This window comes from Montipora foliosa, chromosome 7, assembly GCF_036669935.1.
Source record: "Montipora foliosa isolate CH-2021 chromosome 7, ASM3666993v2, whole genome shotgun sequence".
Lineage (NCBI taxonomy): Eukaryota > Metazoa > Cnidaria > Anthozoa > Scleractinia > Acroporidae > Montipora > Montipora foliosa.
The window spans coordinates 22083946-22096445 of record NC_090875.1 but is presented as its reverse complement, the minus strand read 5'-3'; the positions used below and the strand labels follow the sequence as shown (position 1 = coordinate 22096445).

The window sequence follows — 12500 nt, the reverse complement described above, 5'->3', positions numbered from 1 at the left end:
CCAATTTTCACAGAATCTCCACGTGCAATTTTCTCTCTTCTCCCCCTTCATACCAGAAAAGGGAGGAGAGCCTGGTGCCTGGTTAACATTTTTCTTGTGTATTGAAGTGTTGATGGCAGCTTTGCATAACATTCACAAGTCCTTGGGGTGTCTTTTTTGGTGTAGGGCATGCACACTTTGTCGTCTAACCTCATTTTCATCAGTGTCCTTTCCCCGGATATGTCCAGAAATGAAAGTGCATTGTACCATAAAAACTCATGTATAAGCCGCACTCTTAAATAACCCGCATCCCCAAATTTCAAGCATGATTTTGAGTAAATGATAAAATCTTGAAAGAAGCACTCTGGCAAAAAAAGTTGTTTGTTTGTTGTTAGTTGTTCATGATAAACTTGCCCAAATCTAATGCTGTGTATTTGCAGCGACCTCATAAAGTTAATCAACTCTTAAAATACCTAACCTCTCTAAAGCTTATCTTTAATTGATTTCCCTATTCCGTGGGGCTGACAATGTTTGTCTTCATTGTTAAAGCCCAAAGTTGGAATTAAAATGTTGAAATCTAAGCAAAAATTAAAGTGCATGGAATGATGCAAAAATTTGTTTAGTAACCACACAATCATTTATAGGAGGAAGTCGCTAACGAGAGGTTAACAACCTCCTGGATAAACACGCCATGCACTGAAGAGCAACAAGTTCTCCTGAATAATGTGGTATTTTCTCACACGTGGTAGAGAGATCAGTGTCGAAGTAATTGGTCGAAGAATATGTTTAATCCATATTTACTGAACGTTTTTAGGGTTATTTGTGACCCCATACAAGCTAGCTCCAACCCTGCGATGGACTAGCATCCCATCCAGGGGGGGTAGAAATACTCCTAGTCGCTTCATGCTACAGAAACCGGAGATAAGCGCCGGCCTGATGTGCCTTCTAGCCTCGTAACAGAGACTTTTATACAAGCTAGTTTACTCCCCCTGAAAGCAATGATCTTGTATGTAAGCCGCACCCACGATTTTAAGCCCAATATTTTGGCAAAAAGATGCAGCTCATACACAAGTTTTTTATGGTATTTAGATGCACGTGGATTTCAATAAGTGTCACAAAGTGTCTCCTTGCTCTTTTTCCAAACTTCAACATCACTCATATCTCGGAATATGAGACAAAGTGTCTCCCAAATGCTGCTCCTCCAGTAAGGATAAACTGTAGCTGCATGTATGTACATGTATAAAAATACCCTGACCTAAAAAAAAACACAAACCTTTAGTTTACCCCTACCTTATTGTTGGAAACAGGTACAGCGTGTCAATTTTATAGGAAATGCTTAGGCTTAAAGGGATACTTCATGTTGAATATCAAAATTGGGCTTGCGTTTCTAGACGTGAGTGCCTTCCTCCTGCTTCTCCAAACAACCCACAATTTTTCAAAACAAACGTGTGTGTGTGTGTGAGCATGTCAACCATCTTCTTCAGAGACAAGAAGCCATCAAGATGACGAGTATGCATGGGCTGGAGTTCAGGATCCCAAGATTATGGTTACAACTTCTCATGATCCAAGCTCACGACTGAAGCAATTTGCCAAGGTACAGCTGTACATGTGGACCTCAAGCAAAAACTTTCACATCTGCTCAATTCAGTGGGACTTTTAGCATTACAAATAATATCTCTAAGTTTTTTTATGTTAGTATAGGTAATCACATGGGGCCGAGTAAAATTAAGGATCAATATCACATTCTTGTAAATTTCAGAAGTTGCAAGATGAGGGCAATTTCTGCAACTTCTGAAAATGCAAGTGATATTAATCCTTAATTTCATGAGGAAACTTGAGATTACATGTATTTGTGTATTGTAAAGGGCAAAGTTTTATTTTACTAAGAGGGTCAAAAACGCACGGTGTTTTGCAATTTCGTAGGAAGCCATTTCAGTGTTTATTTACATTGTAGCGTCTATGAACTGTAAAATGCATGAATCAGCTGAATGAAATTTTGTTTTTGTACAACAATGCCAATGCAATGAAACCTGCCCTGCTAAAAAAACTGTTTACTAGACTGTTGGAAATTCGGAAAGTAATTTTTCCTAGGGCAATTACCAAAATTAATGAAAAATGCCCTCTGTCTCAGCCAATCAGTTTTAGTAACTTAGCTCTCTATGCTATAAATGGTATAATGCACCCATGGGAAATAGATGATGAACAAGTTGCGTGGTGACAGACGTGGGGACAAGTGAAAAATTAGAGTCCTAGGCAGTACTGGAACCTCAAACTTTGTTATTTCTTTGTTGTTTTCAATTTACATTCAAGGAGTTAAGGCTAATCCTCCCCAACAGTCAGAGGTTGAACCGTGGTAGTTTTGAACTAAGTCAGTTAGTTCAGGCATGCCGAGCCAATGAAGTTACTGATTTAATACTCGTGCATGAACACAGAGGAATACCAGGTAAAGAGAGTTAAATTGATTGCATTCAATGATTATGATGATGATGATGATGACGCAGAACTGTCATTTAGCGCTGGGGCTGCTGAGTTGCCACAGTCAGGAAAAAATCAGGGAAAAACAAAAATTTTTCAAGGTCAGGTAAAAGTCAGGGAATTTTGTAAAAAGGAAGGAAAAATCTTAAAATATTGTCAGTCAGTGAAAAGTCGAGGACTTATATTTTTGGTGAACAGTTCAAAAGATTTTGCGCACAAAATCCTGTAAAAAGCACAAAGAAATCAAAAACTAAAAGAACAAATATTGATGGTCTTCAAAAGAAGCTAAAGCAAATGTAATTATTCACCTAATTAAAGGTCAGGGAAAATTGTTTACAGGTCAGGGAAAAGTCAGGGAGAAGTCAGGGAATTTTTTGTTGCTGATCAGTGGCAACCCTAAATGGGAAACTTTCACAATGGCATCATTTGACTACAACTACTGTATCAGAATTCAGTTTGTTTTAAATTTTGTATACTGAGTGGGGTAAAAATAACAATAGCTCTAAATAGCATGAGACAAGCAAACCTGAAGGATTCTGGTGGTCAAATAATAGTGTTATCATGCAAATTTCCTATTAGGTACACTGTATAGAAATCGAATGGAATGGAATGGAATGGAATGGAATAGAATAAAATCAAATGATAGAGAGACAGACTACCTAGAGAAAATCCTCCCAGAGCACAGTAGAGAACCAACAAACTTAACCCACATGTGACACTATAATGACCACTGATTGGCAGTCATGTCAATATGAATTTTATAGTCGTCAGTACAGCCAGTGGAACAATTATTTTATTTTCTTATCCTCCTTGCAGATGGTCTTGTTGTTTGTCATCTTCCATTTGGCCCAACGGCGTATTTCACACTTTTTAACACTGTGATGCGACATGACATTCCTAACATCGGCACAATGTCAGAAGTTTATCCTCATTTGATATTTCACAACTTCAGTTCAAAACTAGGAGAAAGGGTTAGTTTTGTTTTGAATAATGTCTAGTATTACTTGTTGCTGTCTTGTCCATATATGAGATTTTGTTTTGACGTCTGCAGAGTAAGGGAGTGGTATTATTGGAAAAACACTGGAAGACAAAACACAGAGAGGTGGGGCATGGTCCAATGGTTTGGCCATTGGGTTTGCATGTGGTTGCCCTGGGTTCATTTCCCATTAATGTTCTAACCTCTGGTTTGGATTTGTTTCAGTTTGCCCCATATTCAACTGTACCACTTGTAAATAGCCAACTGGTTGCCTCCTGTCAGTTGGGGTTCTTAATCGTGGGTTTCTGTTAAGTTTGAATTGTTTCTTTCTGATTATTAAAAGTGGGGTGCCTGTGGATTTTACTTGATAGCTACATGCCCTTCCACTATAAACAAAGCATTTACATTTATATATTTACATTATTACCAAACAGCAAACTACCGGTATTGTAACAAGAACACATGAGGACAGAAAAGACGTTTAACCTTTGGGGGCACCCAATGAACTGAACAGATCTCGTCAATATTTTGGGTAATGTAAAGTTTGTGAGACCCGTCACGATTGCTACAACTTGCAGACGAGGCAAAAAGGCCCTAGAAATTTGTACAGAACTGAAATTCCCGGAGATCATCAGAACAGACAAATATTTTGTAGGGTGCCCAGCTACAAACTCACTAAACGAGTTTTTAATTAAGCATTGTGGAAACCACTTGAGTTAATTCTGAGAAAGTTTCAGACATCCTTTTGTTGGGTGCCCCTGAACCTTGAAGCTTGTGCCATTCTATTCCTTACTGGCAAAAAGTTGGCCAGCAGTGATCCAATCAATAACCTGAGTAATGCAAAATCGTAGCAATCACACAATTACAAGGTTTTCAATGAGCCAGTTACTTGTGGCATACTGCTGCCGAGAGTGCCTCTTCTCTTCTACCACTTTAGCCTTCAACCAGGCTCTTGTGTTTGTATTCATGCTGAGATCACAACCGCCAATTCCCCCATTGCCAGACGCTTATGGAAAAAAGCTATTGAAATCTCTGCTCTTGCTTTAGTTTTGGTATTCAATCAAAATTGCTCTTTCTTGGCGAGATTTTAATGCCGAGGATCGTCACCATAATGAATCAATTCTTTGATTGCAGCTTATGTCATCGCAGCCATGTTGGTGCAAAGAACAATGGCTAAAAAGTCTTTTGGAAATTTGACCCTATTATGATGCAAAATTTGAGCTCCATTTTTAATTGTTCTTGCACGAACGTGGCCGTCTTATCACATGAGTGCAATCAAAGAATTTGAGGTTCATTTTGATTCAGAGAGAGGTCCCTCTTCTCGCCAAAGCGTTATTCCTGCTACTCCCTAGTGCCTCCTTAGGAGGCAGTGTGGCCAAGTGGTTAGGCCCTTGCCTTGAAATCTGGAGACCCGGGTTCAAGACCCGCTCTGACCACTCGTTGAATTTGATCCTGGTAGTCCCTGGTTCAACTTCCCAGCTGCACTTGTAAAAAGCCAACTGGCTTGCCTCCGGCCAGTTGGGATTCTTAACAGTTGTTGTTGTTGTTATTCTGTTCCGTCGTTTCCTTGGTTTTTCATTGGCCCTGAAAAGCCCCTATGGGGCGTGATCAATTAAGTATGTATTGTATTGTAATGTCTCTATTTTTGTAACAGGTGAAAAGTATCCTAAAATACTTGTTTCCCGTTCCAAAAGAGGAAAGCAAAAGAGTTATCACTTTTGCAAACCAGGATGATTTTATTTCCTTCAGGTTAGTAAAGCAGCATTGAATTGTCAGCTGTTTATCTTGCTGACTGCTGTTTCAAATTTTGGGAGCTGCTTGTATATATGTATGAACTGAAAAGCACAATAATAATACTACTACTACTACTACTACTACTACTACTACTAATAATAATAATAATAATAATAATGCAAAGGGAAGCAACAACTGGTGTGGGTAATAACCTCAGAGACATGACGGATACCTTTGATAATTTATGTTGGTGTTCATGACTTGAATTATATATTTTTCGTGACATAAATTATGTTAATGTAATTTGCATAATTTATGTGCGCAATTTTGCCAGGCAGGACTAGACGAAATCAGAGGCTTGCAGTCCCTGCAGTGCATCTTTCGGGACAACGTGCTCGACATCGGTTTTGCAAGTTGCATTGTGTTTGTTGAATAAATTGACATACATGTAAAACAATCGGCAATGGACAGGATGTTTTTGGGATTTTGCAGCTGAACATTATGAACGAGTTTAACAAAATCAAGTAGGGAGAAAAGAGAAAAACAGCTGGGCGAAGTCATGGATAGAAGTGTTCTTAGATGGTCAGTATACACTGTACCCATTGGCCAGGGCCATGATGGGCCACCTTTCAAGAGAGGCCATTAAATGTGTACATGTACTCCCAGGCCAAAAAACTAAACCAAGATTCAGCTGTAGCAGACATGAGCTACCAGCGATCCACTTGGATGTCATTTGTCTCTTTTCCTTGAGGAAAAAAAAACAGCAGTAACAAAAGCTTGCACTTCACCATAATTTTGCCTTGTTCTTGAAAAGGTGCGTCCCGATCAAGTAGCAATCTTTTTGTTAACAGAAACTGTTTTTTTTTTAATTCACTATAGGCATCACACATACAAGAAAGTCGAGGGTCAGATTGAATTAACAGAAGTTGGACCAAGATTTGAAATGAAAGGTTTGTTTCAACTCAAATTATGGGCAAATTAATAGACTATTTTCGAATTTTCACGGCTGGACTGGATCTAGCATGAAATGGAGGCTAATGCGGGCAGATCTTTTCACACAAATTAATTTGCCCACATTAGCCTCCAGTTCATTAGCCTCCAGTCTAGCCGTGAGAATTCGAAAATGGTCTATTGGGACGCAATGACTTTGCAATTTTCTACTAGACTACGACCAGTCTCGCTTTTGCCGCTTAGTTAGTTGAGCGCGCGGAGAAGACAGGTGGATGAAAAAATTGTCGGAGATAATTGCGCGCAGGGTTGTGGGACAATTGTAATTTCTCAGGAATTTCGGGAGTTGGAGCTGTGGCTAGGCCAGGATATAACAAAAGTAATTTACATGTATCTCTTTGTAGAGACTAAGCTGCCACGTTATCTAGCGATTGGGAGGCGACACATCAAGTGAAATGATTAAATTAATCAAACCAAATTGAACCTTGGTCTTTGATCAGAGACTTAGCTACGAACTCAAACAAAATAAGACAGGGAAAGTTTGTAACAGTCTAGTGGAATCCCAGTGAAACAGCGGGACATCCCAGGGAACTTCCTTTTTACAATGTGCCTCAAAGCATTAGTTTTAATTTGACAGTTTTGAGTGAACAAGAGATGTGTTTTGTTCACCAGTTCACGAAATCAAGCTGGGAACTGTTGACCAGAACGAAGCGGATACAGAATGGAGACTACGACCTTATATGAACACCGCTAAGAAGAGAAAAATGCTCAGTGCCTAGGTCAGGACGTCTCCAAAGACTGCGCTTACACAGTCATATACAATTTTAGCCGCGCTAATGGGCTTTTTCATACTGCTGACTTTTGTACGACCGATCATCTCACTTAAACGTGCATTTTCCAGGGAAACCACCGTCTTAAGACTTTCGTTATGTTGTAAAACCCTCGAAAGTGTTTGTCCGATCAGAAAATAACTTCCTTTTTGCTTACTATTAGTCCGGCGAAGGTTTCAGTCTTCGTTTCAAACAGAAGATTGTCTATTTGAAGTTAAGAATTATTTTGTTTAACGGTCGGTTTTATTACCATTTTCAGCCACATGCAAAATGTAACTTAGGTCGTGTTCTATTGGGATCAACCGTTTTTAGTTGGTTGAGTTGGTTGGGTTTTTTCGTGTTCTATTGGGAAAAAACCGTTTTCGGTTGGTTTGGTTGATCAACTTTTTCAACCGGCATCAAACAAGGTTGAAACGGTTGAAAAAGCATTGGCAGCAACCGCTGTCATTTACGCGGGCCATTTAAAGTCGTCCGCAAGCTACTGCCGTGTTGCTTTCAGGACTCAACTTTTCAATGCTGAGAAGTCTGGTAATAACTATTCCCAGGAGTTACCGCGTTTCAACCGAAAACGGTTGGAAAAGTGTTCTATTGGGAAACCTCAACCGCTTCAACCGAAACCGGTTGCGGTTGAAACGGTTGATCCCAATAGAACACGACCTTAGTGACCTTTGTTCTATATATTTCGCAAGCAACTAGCGAATATAAATGTTGCCGTGTGGATCCGTCACATTTTTCAATTGTGCGTCACCGCTTTCTCCGCAAGGATTATGGGTAGGAAAGTTTTCCCTTCTGCTGCCATCAAAGTAGTAGTAGTGTCCAGTGCCGTGAAACATGGGGCCGTAAAAACCGGTTCGGGCGAATTTGGAAGGCGTTTTCGGACCGTTACAAGTGTATGTCACGTTTTTAATGACCAGGCAGGTTACACTTCCGTCCTGCCATTCAACCAAACTTCCATTTCCTGGATGACAGACCAACCAGTTGTTGATGTTGCTCTTAATCAGGACCTGCCTGCCAACGTGTTTCCACAGCGAGAAGTTAACGGCGTTGTAGTCTGTTTCGCAGAGGGGTGGTGTGGACGAGATATTGACGTCTACTTCATTATCAGTTTGCCAGCTTGGTGTTGGGGTTACTGCGTTCGACTTATCCGAGAAATGCGTGTAGTTAGTGAACGTGTAACTCCAAACCAGAGTCCAGCCTCCTCCATCAGTTTCCATGTCACAGTAAGCCTTGAATGCGTTGTCCTGGGACCCACCGTCAGGATTAATCCAATAAACACCCGAGATAAAAGGAGGCGATTGACTGCGAAGGGACTGGCACGACGGCACTGCTGACAACTGGGAGGAGCCTAAAGGAAAGTTAAAAAGTAGACTAATAAACCTTTATCTATGTGCATTGGAATTTAAATTTGAGGCTGGGCTGTTTGTGTTAAGAAACCCGAATGGAAGGAAGAAACCAGTTGTCAATTTACAAAGCATTGTAGGGAGGAAGCTGGCCGCCGAAGAAAAATCGTGTTTAGTATATGAAATCAATCGATCGCACTGGGCCACCTGGCCTCCTTTGAAAAAAATTGTTTTATAGACATATATTTTTGTTTTTAAGATAGAGAAAGGTCGTAACAAGCCATTGGTATGCCGATATTAACTGATCTTGGAAAAACCCCCGCAAATTTTGGATTTGTTGGTCAAAACACTCTGAAGATTTTCTCTTGCAACAGGCCTTACCTGGTGACGTAACACGTAAAGTGGGAGTCTTCTCGGAGATGATCTGTTGATAAAGACAGTTTAATCAGTTTCTTGGCCTTGTTCTCGTGGGATCAACGATTTCAATAGGAACCTGTTCAGGATGAAGTTGTGGAAGCTTAACAATAGAACACGTTTCCTATGCGTGGTAGCGTTCCCGAGGGAATTTCCATCTTGTGGGCCTGTTAAAATGGGACGAGAGCAAAGAGCAAGAGGGGAGGAAAACGGGAGAGAGGGGAGGGAAGAAAACTCGTTTTTTCCCTCTTCTTCTCCTCCTGCCCCTTTTCTGATTTTACACCTTCATTCACTTCTATTGTTCATCTGATCAAAATATCGGAAATGTCGTTTTACTCTGAACGCCACTGGAGTGTTTGCCATAAAGGGTACAGTTTTGAGCCGATTTCGGCCGAACGCGTTAGCTCCTGAGAACAGACATTAGGAAGATTTAGCACGCGCGTTTTTCAGACGCTGGCGGAACCGGAAGTGAGCTGTTTTCCCTTTTAACTGGTCTTCACACAACCGCATTTATATTGCTAAGTGTCTTTTCTCCATTAGAGATGATTAGTATAAAAATCTGGGAGACACCACTGTCCTGGCCCGCGAAATTTTCTGTTCCGGTTTCCGTCCGCGTCTCAAAAACGCGCATGCTTAAGATTTTTTTTCAAGTGGTCCGAGGCGATCTTCTCTAGCAGCTGGAGCCATGCAAAAAAAAATTAATGATCTAACCAGTATTACTTGAAACTCGAAGCGTTGGTCTCGAAAGGACTTGTGCCCCTTTAGCTCTTGTCCCATGACTGAGAAGGGAGGGGTAGGGGAAAGGCTAGGGGGAGGGGCAGGGAGTGCTCTTGGCGTCCCCCTTCCTTCACGGATAGTCATTTTTAAGATCAAACTAAACCAGTAACCTCTTAAAGCTGTAAGCAAGCAATTTCTTTGTAAGTTGAAAAAATGGTTGGTATAAATTTAAGCACATTCCTGAAAAATGCTCATCGCTCAGTGTTGCTGGGGTGGTCTATGCATCCCCGCGTTCAACTAAAAATCGTTTAATTTGAGGAAATCTTGATCAGTTAGTCTACGCCTTTTTGACAATCATATCAACTTAAAGCGCGCAACAACAAAACAAAAACAAAAAATAAACACAAAGATTGTGACCAATTGTACTACTATATCGACTATAATTTCTTTTTTGTTTCTGCTTAAAGGGTGCATACCTTTTCTATGTAAAAAGATCCTTGTAGAGTTACCATCACGTCACGCCAATCCTTCACATCTTTGTAAAGTAAACAAGCTCCTTCTTCTGCAATAAAATTTGCGCTTTTGCAGAGTTCTTGCCTTGTGCATATTAAAGAACAAGACGTCAATGATTGAGCCCTCACATTTCCAATCACATTGTACTCGTCGTGTTTGACGAAGCTATTTTCCTCGATCTTCAAGTAAACTCCTTGTTGCTCTTCTTGAAACGTTGTTAAAATGAAAATGATTACAAGCGCTACTGAGCGTTGATTCATCTGGGGAAAATGAATAAAATACATCAGCCGGCATTACATGAACAACTAAAATTTACTTTGGTGTGCTTGGTACAAACCAAAAAGGCCAAGTGGTTTCATTTCAAAACTCACGCTTTGCCGTTTCCAAGCGTTCAATGCCTTCTTCATTTTGGTTATCTATTTTATGTTGCAAACTTTCCTTTTTGATATGATTTTCTCCGCTTGTTTATTCAATCTGAACACGTGGAAGAAATGGCGAGTGCGTTTCTCAGTGATACTTGCGTTAAACGGTAGAAAGATATTGTGCAGTCTGTAGAGTTGCCGCCTCGTGTCCGGCTTCGTCCTCAAAGTTACAAAACAATGAGCCAGTCTTATTGTTAGCCCTTTGCATGATACTAACTTTGACAACTATCGGCTTTCTTTGTGACTATTGGCTTGATAAGTGAGCCAATAAAGGTGTGTGAAGATTATTTTTCTTGTAATCATTTTACTAAATTGTGTCTTTTGTCTCTTTGGGTGCCGCGTGCCATAATCCGGCTTCAAGCCGGAAATATGTATTGGCATTGACTGAATTTACATCCCCGCAAAATGTGCGGTGTTTTTTTTAATGCAAGGTAAAAAGCTTGCTCAAGTGCATTCAGTATCAGGTCCAAAGTTATAGTTAACAGCCTCACTGATCGGTTTTGCACATGCGCATTGTTCCTAGCCGGTATCCTACCATTTAATCGGATAATTTGCTCAGATAACCAATTTTTATATCATTACAAAACGTAACATTTTTTCAAACCGCAAAAATCGATTTGGTATGTTGTCTTTCAAAAGAGCTTCATCCAGCTCTCGCTTTTATCCATAGCAGGTGTTTAGCAATATTTATTTCACTTTGTTGCTTTTCAGAGCACAGGACAAAAATCTACAAGGATAAGAGCCGGCCGCACCTGCATCACGGCAAACCGCAGATCACTTCTTGTCAGAAAAGCACGAGTTAACAGGCTTTGAATCAGCTATGATAAGACAAGACTCTTCGAGTTTTGCGAAAACGCAAATATTTCAGGCTGGCGTTTGCAGTTTGCCCCAGACGCTGTGCTTATCTCTCCATTGTTCTGTTGCGTTGCGGCCTCAGCCAACTTTATTTCTTAACCATCACCTACTCCTTAAAACCTATTACTTACATTGCTCCACTTTAAGAAGAATCTCTGTGCAACGTATTCCTCTGTTTTGCCCAAGGATATTCTTTAGTCGAGTCACAAAAGATTCTCTGTGAGAGAGCCTCTGTACAATTAACCCTTGGCCCGATAAAATGAACTTAATTGCCCGTTCCTGACGCGGCATTAAGTTTGAACGCAAAGCAAACACATGTTGTACTTTTAATTTCCTGTAACTTCAGTTCCTACTGAGTTCAAAGTTGTGCCATGTATTTGCCATCTGGTTTCTTTTCTTTTAATTTAACAATTTTCTTTTGCTGATATTGCAACCATCGATTTTGGTAGTTCTGTTTTTATTTAAATTTAATTTCTATCTTGAACTTCATTTATTGAGCTTCTCTTTTAGATTGGTTTTTAAAGTTTGCATTACCCAAAACAGGTGAACGAGATTACAGAGCTATTAAAAGAAAGAACTTTGCCCTGTAGCCGGCGAGAGCTTCCGGTTTTTTCACTCGGCGAGTAAAATTAAAGAAGAGCCGACAAAACCGCATGCTCTCGCAGGCCATTTTAAAAGAAAAGGCGAAACTTTCCCTTCGAAAGCTGTGTTACTTCTCCAGTATGAGAAATCACATGGCCGAGTAAAGTAAAGTTTATGTGGAAGTTCTATTTTGTACCTTGGTTTATTTCTTGACGTTTTGTCGAGAAAACGGGTGTCGATCTGTGCCATTTGCAGTACTTCACATGATTGATTAAAAAGACAGTAAAAGAAATAATAGAAATAGATTTTATTGAACTTCAATAAGTGCCAAAAGGGTTGAGACACTTTCCCCTTTTAAGGCATCTCTGACAAATCCCTCCTCCAAAATCTTTCCATCTAACCCCTCCCTCTCCCCCCCCCCCCCCCCCCCCAATGTTGTTTTCTTATCGCCAACACAGTGGAAAAGGGGGAAGTGTAAATGGAAAATCTAACGTTAAGATGATTTTTTTTTCCTAATTGTGGTCTTCCTAGTTCAGTGTCTCAACCACTTTTGTCGCTTATTGTAGCCTGTTCGGTCCGTCATGGGAAAATACTGGTGTCGTTCCTTTTTTTGCAAGTTTCAGGCTCGGTCCATAAACTTGCAAAATAGGGACGACATCAATATTTTCCCAGTCCGGATCTAACAAGCTATTGTTGTTCATTAAGGTTTTTATAA

The 12500-nt window shown here is 40.2% G+C and overlaps 2 protein-coding genes across 3 annotated transcripts in view; one reads left to right on the top strand and one right to left on the bottom strand.

The window, feature by feature from the left end:
* LOC138011345 (U3 small nucleolar ribonucleoprotein protein IMP4-like) overlaps nucleotides 1–12113 on the top strand; it is a 14404-nt gene extending 2291 nt beyond the window's left edge. The window contains exons 4-9 of one of the 2 annotated variants that reach the window (XM_068858314.1): nucleotides 1464–1573; nucleotides 2290–2422; nucleotides 3271–3425; nucleotides 5085–5179; nucleotides 6044–6114; nucleotides 11060–12113. In XM_068858314.1, coding sequence (XP_068714415.1) covers nucleotides 1464–1573; nucleotides 2290–2422; nucleotides 3271–3425; nucleotides 5085–5179; nucleotides 6044–6114; nucleotides 11060–11151 — 656 coding nt within the window. In that variant the 3' untranslated portion in view covers nucleotides 11152–12113. Of the gene's footprint in view, nucleotides 1–1463; nucleotides 1574–2289; nucleotides 2423–3270; nucleotides 3426–5084; nucleotides 5180–6043; nucleotides 6115–6784; nucleotides 7568–11059 lie in introns of those variants that run through there. The other variant, XM_068858313.1, reaches the window with a different exon arrangement.
* Nucleotides 7623–10348, bottom strand: LOC138011344 (uncharacterized). The gene is made up of 4 exons (XM_068858311.1): nucleotides 10298–10348; nucleotides 9890–10186; nucleotides 8664–8706; nucleotides 7623–8287 (listed from the first exon to the last, which is right to left on the bottom strand). The coding sequence occupies exons 1-4, from the start codon at nucleotides 10331–10333 to the stop codon at nucleotides 7635–7637; spliced, it is 1029 nt and encodes a 342-aa protein (XP_068714412.1). The 5' UTR covers nucleotides 10334–10348; the 3' UTR covers nucleotides 7623–7634.
* Nucleotides 12114–12500: the final 387 nt, after the last annotated feature.